The sequence below is a fragment of the Melanerpes formicivorus genome, unplaced genomic scaffold (assembly GCF_026170545.1).
Source record: "Melanerpes formicivorus ecotype bairdi unplaced genomic scaffold, bMelFor1.0.p_v2 SCAF_4, whole genome shotgun sequence".
In the NCBI taxonomy this organism is placed as follows: Eukaryota; Metazoa; Chordata; class Aves; order Piciformes; family Picidae; genus Melanerpes; species Melanerpes formicivorus.
In genome coordinates this window covers 23,093,088-23,106,269 of record NW_027142356.1, presented here as the reverse complement: position 1 = coordinate 23,106,269, position 13,182 = coordinate 23,093,088, and the positions used below count along the sequence as shown (strand labels likewise).

General features: G+C 41.2%; 1 protein-coding gene across 2 annotated transcripts in view; it reads right to left on the bottom strand.

The window, feature by feature from the left end:
* The window catches only part of FBXW7 (F-box and WD repeat domain containing 7), a 181,735-nt gene that overhangs the window by 101,052 nt on the left and 67,501 nt on the right, over positions 1 to 13,182 (bottom strand). For both annotated transcript variants that reach the window (XM_068137287.1, XM_068137286.1), the window contains exon 2: positions 1,055 to 1,612. In XM_068137287.1, coding sequence (XP_067993388.1) covers positions 1,055 to 1,543 — 489 coding nt within the window. In that variant the 5' untranslated portion in view covers positions 1,544 to 1,612. The remainder of the gene's footprint in view (positions 1 to 1,054; positions 1,613 to 13,182) is intronic.

Genomic DNA, 13,182 nt, shown 5'->3' with positions numbered 1-13,182 from the left:
TTAGTGCATTTTCAAGACTGATTCTTCATCTCTACACATTTATGTTCTCACTCAGATAAGTACCATTAACAGAGTTTCCTGGGACCTTGTTTTACATCAGGTTTGGCTTTTTTTTTTAAATACAGAAGTACATTGCAAAAATTCAAGGAGATTTTATCAGTTTGTTTTTTGAAAGATGAGAGAATGCTAGGTGTTCTATCATCAATTAATGATTAAGAAATTGGTACATGGACTAAGAAACAACATTCTCCCACAAGAACACCTGTCTGCTCCTCTATTTTTTTTTTTCAGTCACTATGACTACTTTTCCTTATCTGTTCAGCTTCTGCTGCTGCTAGGAATTAACATAATTCCTCTTTCCTGAAGAGTTGGGCAAAATCAGCAATGAAAATATGAGTATTTGTTTCCAAATTCTTACTGCAAATCAGAAGCTCTCAACAATCACTACACATCATCATCAAGGTCCTCACAAGAAAGACACCATACACCATCAGGTAATGGCTTCCTAACTGAATGACTGCCTAACCCACTTCTTTTTTCTTCTTTTTAACCTGTATTTTGTCAGTGGTCTCTGAATAACCTGGCCAGAAGGACTAACTTGATGTTTCTGTAATATTCCACCCTATTTTTCCATTACAATGCTGTCATCTAAATGAACTAGGTATGTTCAGAGAACACCAAATATGCATCATTACTTACCTTGCTTCTCATCTGTTTTGATAAGGAAAACATAAATCATGCCAGGAGGGTCTTAATAAGGTATATGAAGCAGCATATCAAAATACTTATAGAAACACCTTTATCTTTCACATAGCCATCAGAAGTCTATTCCTCAAAAGATACATGAATATCTGCTCATGTCTGCATGCAAAAAAATTAATAGTTAAATTGTTAAAGGTTTTGTGGACTGCATAAATACTTCATAATGAGCTCTCTAGGAAGTAAAAGTCTTGCATCATCACAAAACTATAATACACAAATTATTTTCCAAAATCCAGAGGTAACAAGGATTAAGAACATAAATTTTAGCTTTTGAGCTTGTAACGTTTCTCACCTTTGTCTTTATGTAGAATGGCGATGACTGGTGAATGGGCAAGTCCATGAGGCTATTGGAATTTGTGACACTGTTACTGTTAGCATGTTCATCTTCTCTACTACTGTCATCAGACTGATCAAAATCATCACTCTCCTGGTCCATTTCCTCCTCCTCTTCCACCTCCTCCTCTTGATCACCACCACGATCATCATCTTCTTCCTCTTGGTTACAAGTAGATTCTTCATCCACTGTAATAAGTCTATTGTTATTTTCTTCTAATTGTTCCTGCTGAGACTCATGTCTCTCATCAAATCCAGGTTCTTCTCCTCTTATCTCCCCATTTCTCCCAATGTGCTGCTCTTCTTGTTGTCGCCTTTGTTGCTGCTCCTCCTCTTCTACAACTCGATTCATCTGCTCCTCATCTACTTGGCTTGAGGAAGCATTACCTCGAAGAGATCCACCAGTTCGTCGCCTCTTGCTGCCCACAGAGAGCAGTTCCTGATTCATTTCCAAAAGCCAGCTTGCTACTTCTTGGACCTTGGCTAGGCTATCTGAAGATGCAAATGCTTTCACATTCTATGGAGACAAAGAAAAAAAAGCAGACAATTACAGAAGTTACATTGTCTATTACATAAAGCATTAAAAACTTATTTAACAATTTCACTTTATTACTCCTGACAACTTTAAGTTAAAAAAAAATATGGAATAATTTCTACTTGGACACACAACTGGCAAAACCAAAACAGACTGGAAACAACTTTGTAGCAAAATTATTTCTTCTATCAAATAGTCTGGTCATGATCTCTGTAAGCACCAGATTCAGAAAAACTATTTGGCCTACCAGGGAATCCACAAGAACCATGACCATGCATTTTAACAAGTGATCCAATTATAGGATATTACTTGCTAAAAACTGGACAAAAACTAATTTTAAATTGGCATCATATTTTCCTTTTAATTTGATTACAGATTTTATATATTACTCACAGATGACTAACTCATGCCTGAAGAGCAGACATATTTTGGTATAATTGAAAGTTAAATTTCTCATTATGATGACGACTTTTGACAAATGAAAAGAGAACACCCAGTAAAGAATTATATCCTCATCATTTACAAGTTATAAATTGGCCACAGAGACACCCATTGGTCAAAAGCAGACATCGCTGGGCAGCCCATGCACCCCAGAAATTACATGTACCTCGCCTAGCAAAACTCACTGTTGGCAGTAAAGCTCTCCAAATTCTAAGCTACCACTACCATTAAATGAGACTCTGAGAAGTAGGGGGAGAAATGCCAAATTTAGGTACCTACTAATAGAAACTGGAAAATACTAATTCAGTTTCTAAATTATCCACACATTCCAAGAAGGACACAGAGCTGCTGGAGTGAGTCCAGAGAAAGGCCACAAAGATGATCCAAGGACTGGAACACCTCTGCTATGAGGATCAGCTGAGGGAGCTGGAGTTGTTCTGCCTAGATAAGACCCTGTGGAGTCCTTACAGCTGCCTTCTGATACCTGAAAGGATCCTACAGGAAGGCTGAAGAGGGAGTTTTCATAAGCATCGAGGAATAGGACAAGAGGGAACCATTTTAAGCTGAGGGAGAGCAGGGTTAGACTGCATCTTAGGAAGAAGTTCTTCAGTATGAGGGTGGTGGGACTCCACAATAGGCTGTCAAGGGAGGTTACAAATGCCTCCTCCCTGGGGGTGTTCAAAGACAGATGGTATTCAGCCTTGAGCAGCCCAGTCTACTTGAAGAGGAGGCCCTGTCCATGCCATGGAGGTTGGAGCAGATGATCTCTAAGATCCCTTCTAACCTAAGCCACTATATGATTCTCTGATTTTGCTACCCCTGTGCATGCAAGCAACATAAGAGAACAGGGGGATAGAACACTCAGATTTCCAGCTATACGGCCTTTGAGGCTGGCACATCATGACTGCAGCTCACCTTGATTCAAGTTTTGTGTTGAGTGGGTGAAGTCAGACACGACCTCAACATGTACTCAGATTGACAAGGTTACAGGTGAAAGCATGTACGAAGAGAAAATAGCTCTATCATCATGCTCAGAAACACTGGTCTCAGGTGTCCATAAACCACACCATACACTCAGTGGGCTACTGTGAGAGGCAGATTCAGAAAGCACAGCAGTACAGTACTGAAAAGGAGCATGACTGCTGAGTCATGCTTGGAATAAGAGCAGTTAGGATACAAATTGCCACAAGTACTTCAGCACAGAAAGACAATTGTCCAAACCTCTCCTCTCAGGCTCTCCTAGCTTTCAGGAAAGCCAACTTTGGCTTCTTCAGAGACCTACTTGGAAGAATCCAACAGGTCAGGGTTCTAGAAGACAGAGGGGCAGAAGAAAGCTGATTACTTATTTAAGCACCTCCCTTAAGCTCAGTCCATGCCCATGAGTAAGAAATCAAGCAGGGGAGGCAAAAGACCTGCATAGATGAGCAAGGAGCTTCTGGAAAAGCTCCAATAGAAGAAGGAAGCCTACAGTACACAGAAAAACGTGGACCTTTTTTCTCACAAAAGACAAGATACATTATTTAATGCTTTCAAAAATTCAAGTAACAGTCAGCAATCAAAATCACCAAACAAGATTATTTATATCTTTGCAACCAAGCATTTTAGCTTCTACCACAAATGACTCTTGGAATTTTCATGAATGAAGCTTAGAAGTTAACCACATATTTTTTTCAGTATCAACAGCATTAGCACCAACTACAGCCCACCGAGGCAGGACCGGGGCAGCACCGGGGCAGCTCAGCTTGCAGAACGGCACGTCCGCCACCCCCCGGAACCAGTTAATTCTCTCCCGAGAGGCCGGCGCAGCATGGGCGGAGACTTGCTGCAGCGGCACATTTAAATCCCAGGCAGACGAGACAGGGCAGATCTGTAACTGCACCGCACCGAGGCAGCTTGCCTTCCGGAGCGGCACGTCCCCCACCCCCCGAGCCAGTTATTTCTCTCCCGAGAGGCCGGCGTGGCGTGGGAGGGGGCTGCTGCAGCCGCGGCGCTTTCACTAGCGGGAGGGAGGTGCCCAGTGACGTGGGCTCGTTCCGCAAGTGTTCCCCAGTCAGGTCCCGTGGGCAGGGCCAGGGATGGTGGTAACTCCCCGCAAAGCTGTTTTCAAAAGATCTGTGTCAAGCCAGACCGAGGTCGAACTTAAGCAGGCAGGTGTCCAGGCAACTGGCTGCACACAGTGCTGGAGCCCGGCCCCTGAAATGGAGAACAATGTACATAACACCTGCATGAGGCGGGAGCAGCTCGATTATCTGCTTGATGTAGTGGCTGAACTGAAGGAAGAAGTTGCTAGACTTAGGACTGTAAGAGAATGTGAAAGGGATTTGGATTTGAGGAATCAGACTCTGCAGGCTCCCCTACCAGAGGGAGATGACCCAAGATGTAGCAGGAAATAGATACAGGTCCCTGTTAGGGGAGGCAAAGAAAACCGTCACGGGTCCCCTCACCTTCCCAGCTGCCCTTCCAAAACAAGGCAGAAGACACACCATCTGAGGTGTTACCTAAAGCAAAACAGCCTGCCCGCCACATCAGGACTTCTTCCCTTAAAAAAAAAAAAAAAAAAAAAAAAAAAAAAAAAAAAAAAAAAGAGGAGGGTGAGTGATGTAGCTAATTGAAAGCTGCAGGCTCTTCAGGAGAGACAGGTGAGGGAGAAGGGGTGGAGAGGTGGCCCTGTACATCAGGGAGGCCCTAGATGCCATGGAACTAGAAATTAGGGATGATCAAATTGAGTGCCTGGGTGACAATTGGAGGGAAGGCCAACAAGGCTGAGATCCTGGTTGGAGTCTGTCATAGACCACCCAACTAGGATGAAGAGGTTGATGAATTATTTCATAGGCAGCTAGAGGCTGATCAAGATCACCAGACCTTGTTCTTAGGAAAGACTTTAACCTGCCAGATATTTGCTGGGAACTTAACACAGCAGAGAGGAGGCAGTCTAGAAGGTTCTTAGTATGGAGGATAGTTCTTATCACAGCTGCTGTGTGAGCCTACTAGGGGTAAGGCTTTGCTTGACCTTCTTTTTGCAAACAGAGAAGGGCTGGTGGGAGATGTGGTGGTTGGAGGCTGTCTGGGGTCCAGCGACCATGAAATAATTGAGTTTTCAATATGCAGTCAAGCTAAGAGGGGCAGCAACAAAACCTCCACTCTGGACTTCCAGAGGGTGGACTTCAGGTTACTCAAGGAACTAACTCAGAAGGTACCTTGGGAAACAGCCCTTAAAAACAAAGGGGTCCAGGAGGGCTGGACCTACTTCAAGAAAGAAATCTTGAAGGTGCAGGAACAGGCTGTGCCAATGCGCCGGAAGATGAGCTGCCGGGGCAGACAGCCAACCTGGATGGGCAATGAGCCTCTGAGTGAATTAAGAGGAAAAAAAGAGGTGTGTATCATCTTTGGAAGGAAGGAGAAGTAACCCATGAAATGTTTGGGGATGTTGCTAAGTCATGTAGGAAAAAAATTAGAGATACGAAAGCTTAGAGTGGCCTCTGCTGTGAAGGACAAGAAATGCTTTTATAAATATATTAATGGCAAAAGGAGGGGCAAGGACAACCTCTGCTCCTTAGTGGACATGGAGGGGAATATGGTAACTAAAGAGGAGGGAAAGGCAGAAGTACTCAACACCTTCTCTGTCTCAATTTTTAATAGCAAGATAGGTTGTCTTCCAGACAACTGGCCTCCTGAGCTGGCAGATGGAGTCAGGGAGCAGCATAGTTCCCTGTAATCCAGGAGGAAGTAGTTAAGAGACCTGCTCAGCCACTTGGATCCCCAGAAATCCATGGGACCGGATGGGATCCATCCTAGGGTGCTGAGAGAGCTGGCAGATGAGCTGGCCAAGGTGCTGTCCATCATTTTTCAACACTCCTGGCTCACTGGAGAGGTCCCAGATGACTGGAAGCTGGCCAACGTGATGCCCATCCACAAGAAGGGCCAGAAGGAGGAGCCAGTAATTACAGATCTGTCAGCCTGATCACTTCAATTTGTATCCATAATCAACCAACATGAAAGGTCAGCATTGAAATAGGTAATAAAATGCATGACTGCTAAATGCTTAAGTGACAAAAATTAGTGTTGTTATTCAATATATTCAAATGAAATTCTAGCCAATTAAAAAATTAAAAATAACATACAGTACTACTACTATTATGTATTTTTAATTATTCCTGCAGTTTTCTACTGATGGTCTATTCACAAAGCTACCCTCAGCCATAAGTGATTTCAATTGTACTCTATTTCCATGAATCATCTCAACTTGGTTTCTACAATGCACTATTAAAATTTAATTACAAGCAACGCTTCATCAGGCATCAGCTATATGCAATCTCTAAGGAACCAATGGATGTACATTATCTGAGAGATCCAAAACATCAATGCTGCCTTCTGCTTTCAGAATTAACTACTGTCAGCTAATACACAAGATATAATCATTTCCGTATGTAAGACAGGATTATTGTGGAGGAAGAAGTATATTTACAAATCAACTACCAGAGAACTAAAATGCCATGTTTTCAGCTATTACAGGGTCAGCTCCATTTATACTCTCAGAGCCCAAAATAACGAGTCAGCTAAACCTGAGCAGATCCACACAGGAAAGCTGCTGTTTTCCTACCCACCTCAGAAAGCAGAGATTTTTTTACACTGACACCAAAACAGTGTAGTGGCAACCCTTTGCATAAACATGCAAAACTCAGTTAAACTTGGCCAACAAGTCTAGCTTGGGAACTCCCCTGGTAAGTTTAACACTTGTAGCCAGTCAGTGAACAACAAAATACAAGGAATCCCTAAGGAAAATGGAAGTTCCTGAACTTACGTAACCACAACTACAGAGTTGATGAATACATCCCCCATGTATGTTGAAGATCAAATGCTGTTTAAACAGAATTCTTTAGCTCTATCCATTGAATTTGCACAGAAGATATATTATAAAAATAACTCAGGACAACAGTAACACAAAAACACCTGTATGAAAAGACAAGCAACGCTGAGAAAACTACGGAGAAAACTCCTTGAGTTACACAACTCGTGTGTTGAGTGGGGACAACCACTTCACTTGACTGTTGAATTAACTCTGTTCTAGTACTTACATACAACTAAAGGTAAATAAGGAAATGTTTACCAATACTGCTGGGCTTTACTATTCCTTTTTTATCACTTCAAACTTGTTGAAAAAGACACAAGAAAGAAAATGGGGTGGGTGCAGAGGTGTGTGGGTTGCTGCTTTAACAAAGCATAGCAGAGTCTGAAAAGGTTGCAAAGAATAAGCTTTGAAATTAGAGAGTTATACTGACTTGGTTACTAACTTAAGTCATACCAATATTGATTAGGACAACAATTAGTGAAAAGAGAATATTTACAGTCATAATGTGGTTTACGGACACTCCTAGAACAAATATTTTTGGGATTACAGATTCAGTGGACAAAGACAACTGGACTAACATATTCTCCTCCCCCTCTACTCTGCCCAGGTGAGGCTGCATCTGGAGTATTGTGTCCAGTTCTGGGCACCTCGGCTCAGGAAGGACAGGGAACTGCTTGCAAGAGTCCAGCATAGAGCCACAAAAATGATTAGGGGAGTGGAACATCTCCCTTATGAGGACTGACTGAAGGAGCTGGGTCTCTTTAGCTTGGAGAAAAGGAGACTAAGGTGTGAGCTCATTAATGTTTACATATATGTAAAAGAGTACCAAGAGGATGGAGTCAGGCTCTTCTCAGTGATGCTCAGTGACAGGACAAGGGGGAGAAGTTGAGGCATAGGAAGTTTCATGGAAATATGAGGAACATATTTTTCACTGTGAGGGTGACAGACCACTGGAACAGACTGCCCAGGGGGTTGTGGAGTCTCCCTCTCTGGAGATATTCAAAACCCTCCTGGATGCATTCCTGTGTGATCTGTTAGAGGTGATCCTGCTCTGGCAAGGGGGTTGGACTAGGTGATCTTTCAAGGCTCTTTCCAGCCCCTAACATTCTGTGATTTTGTAATATAAATAATTCCATAAAAAAACTGAGATGTATTAAACTTGAGTAATACTGTCACCTTGTACTCAGTTCTGATGAGGCCACACCTTGAGTATTGTGTTCAGTTTTGGGCCCCTCAGTACAAGAAAGATTTTGAGATACTTGAGCAAGTGCAGAGGAAGGCAACAAGGCTGATGAAGGGCCTGAGGAATAAATCTTATTAAAAGCGACTGAAGGAGCTGGGGCTGTTTAGTTCAAAAAAGAGGAAGCTGAGGGGAGACCTCATTGCTCTCTACAACTACCTGAAAGGACATGGTGGAGAGGGTGGTGCTGGTCTCTTCTCCCAGGTGATTAGTGACAAAACAAGAGGGAATGGCCTCAAGCTGCGACTGGGTAGGTTTAGACTCGACATTAGGAAAAAAAATTTCACAGAAAGAGCAGTCAGGTATTGGAATGTGCTGCCCAGGGAGGTGGTTAAGTCATCAACCCTGGATGTGTTTAAAGGTTCTTTGGATGTCATGGTTGAGGATATGGTTTAAGGGTGAACCTTGTAGAATAGGGGTATCGATTGGACTTGGTCATCCCAAGGGTCTTTTCAAACCTGAATGTTTCTGTGATTCTGTATTATAATTCAGGTAAATAGAAAGTATAAAAAGGAACACCCCACTCATGCTAAGGATCTTCTATGATTTAATTTCAACATCCTAATCTACCTCCTGAAAGAGTGATAAAACCCTTCTAAGCACATTTTCTCCAAGACTGAAACTGACATGTTAGTAACTTAAAGCTAGGGCTGACATTTAGCAAGCAGTGCAGTAGGGGCAGATGTGCAAAGATGAAACTCAGCACCCAAAGAGTTTGGGCTCTGAAGAAGGGAAAGGGTATTTCCAGACCAGCTCTCACCCTTGCAGTGTAAGCTGACCCTCAGAGCTGGGACACACCTTCTGGTTCAGTTTCACCCAGAAGGTGCTCTGAACAGTTGTGCTTTAACTCATTCTACCAAAGCAGGTGTGAACAATCAGGAACCACACTTTAAAAGTGTGCTCTTAATTCAAACCCACACTAACAGCCAAAGTGCAAATACCCCAAGGATTGGTACATGCCAGCCACCTGAGACCTGTTAAAGTCCATTTGAAAATGGAGAATTAATTGCAGCATTCAGCAGGTGAAAATAAACAACAATTAACACTGGTAATATTGTGGACCATGTCCTACTAAAAAAAAAAAGTTTATGGCCTTGAAAGCTAAACAATGCAAAACACTACAAGCAAGCAACTTGAATGCTTTATTAAAGAAAATGTTTAATGTATGGTCTGATTACAGGCTATCCAACATAAAATGCATCATTAACAATGCATCTTATTAGAGAAATCATGCATGCTTGTAGAATAACAACAAACTACTACTTCCTAACATACACACATCTCAAATCTCTTGCTCAACTCCATTATTCACAGCTCCAAGGTCCAGAACAAATTAGCAGCTAAAAAGATTCTCTGCTCCAGCTCTATCCCCTGCTCAGCTAAACTCTGCCAATACCTTGTGGAGCAGCACATGTTAACATTTCAGCTGGATCAAAATTATCATGCACGCTCTGTCATTCAGTGCAAAATGGTCAAAGTAACCAAGACTACATGAAAGGACTCCACTACGTACCTAGTTCTGTCAAACAAATCAGCACAGATATAAGATTTAGTATTAATTACTTTATTAGAAAAATATCACAATTAAAGTTTCCTGCACAGATTTAATTAAGTCCAGCTGCCTCTAATCTTCTTGTGTGGCCAGTTTTAATTATTCCCCTTCCTATTGTAATCTGGCCCTAACTTTATATCTACCTTCTGAAGCTTTTTATGAAGTCCTCGTGCCCTGTCCTCCTTTCCTAAATTTTTCTGAACGAAGACCAAACCGTTTTCCTGCCCCATATGATCCACTGTAAGATATCTTCCTTTCTGTTTGCCTGCTTCTATTAACCCAAATAATCCTACTTCAACAGACCTTATGCTTTCTCTCCCTCTTTCATCATCCAAACTACCTTTTCTCTCCCAGGACTGCCTCTTAACACAGCTCCTTCTATAATCCCAATCTACCAATTCTTTTCCAATCTACCAATTCCTTTTATTCTGCAGTGCTACTTTACAGGACCTGACAGTTCGCTCCACTCTGATCCATTCCCTGCAGAAAGTGATTTAGATGAGAGAGAGTAGCTCATAAGTGGGTAGTAAAAGCATGAGAAAGCAACGTTCCTTGCAATAAGTTATGAGGACAAACACACAGAAGCCATTAAAAAGAAAGCCATTCTTTTAACTCTGAGCTGGAAAGACAAAGGGATATGAAGGACCTATCACAACCCTATCCACTGTAGACACAAGTGAAGTATTTAATATAGGGTTAAAAAAATGAAATAGTACATATAAGCCACCAGAGAATGACAATACAAAAATTAGTTTAGGAAATGATTTAGGAAATTTACATGTACTTAGCAATACTTAAACTGAGTGGCATGATGAGAAAACAGCAGAGGTAGAGAAAATTAATAGACCTTCAGGAGCAAAAGCTGAGAAGAAATCACTTGAGCTAAAAGCAGTCAACATACTTATTCTTTAGATGATGATAAAGATGTATGATCTTGTCTAATTACAGAGATTTATTTAGTTTGGCTGAGCTAGAGTTGATTCTCCCCAGAGCACTGTTGTAGCACTATGTTTTGCAGTGCTGTAAGCTGGGTGTTGGTAACACACCAGCGTTTTGGCTACTGCTGAAGGGGGCACCCAGGCTGTCCTTTTCCAACATTCCTCTGCCCCAGGAGTCTGCTGAGGGGTGGGAAAGATCTCAGAAAGGGACACAGCCAGGCTGGCTAACCCACACTGACCAAAGTGGTATGCCATGCCACATGACATCAGCTCAGATGTATAAGCTAAGTGAAGAAAGAAGGAAGCACGGGGACATTTGTTGATGACGTTTGTCCTCTGGAGCAACCACTATACTTATTGAAGCCCTGCTTCCTAGGAGTGACCAAACATCATCTGCTGAAGGGAGTGAGAGAGTAACATCTTTGTTTGCTCGTTTCCAAATGCAGACTTTGCTTGGCCTTCTATCTTGACTCCTGTGCTTTTCTTGTATTTTCCTCCTCCTCTGTCCACCTCAGACAGGAAGTGATAGAGCAGCTTTGGTGGGCACCTGGCTCCCAGCCAGAGCCAAACCAGCACAATAGATTACAGTATTTTATATCACTAAGAAAACAAGAGTCCAACACTCAGATTGCAATCATCTGACATCAGCTACATTAACACATAGAGTTCCATCTGCAGATGTCCAGACCCACATTAAAACTGCTGAATTAAAGATAAGATTTTCTATTCAGTAGCTCTTTGTCCTGTTACTGTGCAAGATTTCTTATTTATGGATCTATCGTTTCTTCTCTTTAAATTTGTTTTCTATACTGTTTCTACATGATCTCCACTTGTGCACATTTAACATCAGGTTCACACAACACAGGAGAGAAAAGATGCAGAAGATGTAACGTTTCCTTGCTGTGAACAGGGAGAGCACACATGGATCACCCTATTCATGTGAGCAGTAACCACCTGTGGGACTCATGCACATACAAACACATAACCTGGATGTATTACAGCTAAAACAGAAAACACATAAGCAGAAAAACTTATAGGAAAGGGTGGAGAACTGGAGTTGAAGGTAGCAGCTTTTAACCATCTAGACAAAAGAATAATGCTCTAAAAATGTATTAATAGAGATCTAATGACAAAATTAAAGCACCAACAAATAATGGAAAGAGAGGAAACCACTAGGTGTTTTTTTTTCTATAAACATATATCTGCAAGTAATTAAAGAGCTAAATTCTTATATTTGAGGTGTTTAAAAAAGTCTGCATTTTCCTTGTTTCAAAACCAGTAAAAACATCATAATTAGTGAAGTATTACACAAGATATGTTTTTACTGTTATAAAAATAATAAAATTTGAAGTCCTTTTCCTCAAAGCTATATACTGACTGACAAGTTAACAACACCAGCACAGCAGCTTTGAAGACATAGGGAGCTCATGTTTATCAAGAATCCTGATCATACCTCTTAACTCCCTGAAAGCCAAGACCAACAGAAAAAGCACAAAAGTTCCTCCTTATTTTATTTAGCATTGTTGTATTTTCACCAAGACAACTGAATTGGTAAAATTCAGAATAAGAATCACTTCAGTTCCTTGAAAGGTATCACAGGATGCAACAATACACAGGAGATCAGTATTATGACTGATGTTACTGTGTTCATATAAATAATCGTGTTAATTTTAGAAATTATATTAATAATGACTTATACAGGTGATGTCTGGTTTGTCTTTTCACTAACAACTCCTTACAGAAAAAGGATTAAACTGTAAAATGTGACAAGTTAACTATCATATGCAACTAATTAAAGGCTTCTCCCATGTTTCTCAGAAAATGGAAAGCAGAAAAAAAAGCTTTGAATTATTTAAAGGGTGCCACACTTCCAGTAATTACTGAAAACAAAACAGGCATCCCCTCCATATAATCTTCCAAGCCTCCACAGGGGTGTCCATTTTCTCACTGAAAGGACCTCTACAAAAGAAAAGCACAGCACACAATTTTCTACTACATAGTCATATCCTTTCTGCTTTGACAACTGCACCATTGAGTTCCTGTATTAAAATTTTAACCTCTCTAAATCAAAGCCTCTCACCTTGCATAATTAACGAATACCTGGGTTTTTTTCACAAATTAGATTACTACTACTGCTACTGTCATAGCATAAGCACATCTGTTTGCTCAATTTAGAACAGCAAGTTTCTATCTGTTAATACTTCAGTCTCATGTAAACTATGCCTTCTGTGCATACTAACAAAGAGCTTCTTGCCAAAAGTAAACATGAGATCATACATACAGCAACATAAACAGAGTATCTTAATTTACATTAGTTAAGAAGCACGTGGACTGAAAAATTCTCAGATTACCAAAACTGGCAGCCAGTTTATTATACTTTCAAATTTAAAGATGCTGTTGCATGACAATTTCAAGCTTGAACACAGAAGACTTCACCTCAACTTGAGGAGAAACTTCCTTACAGTGAGGGTCAGTGGAATAGGTTGCCCAGAGGTTGTGAAGTCTCCTTCTCTGGCAATTTTCAAAACCCAC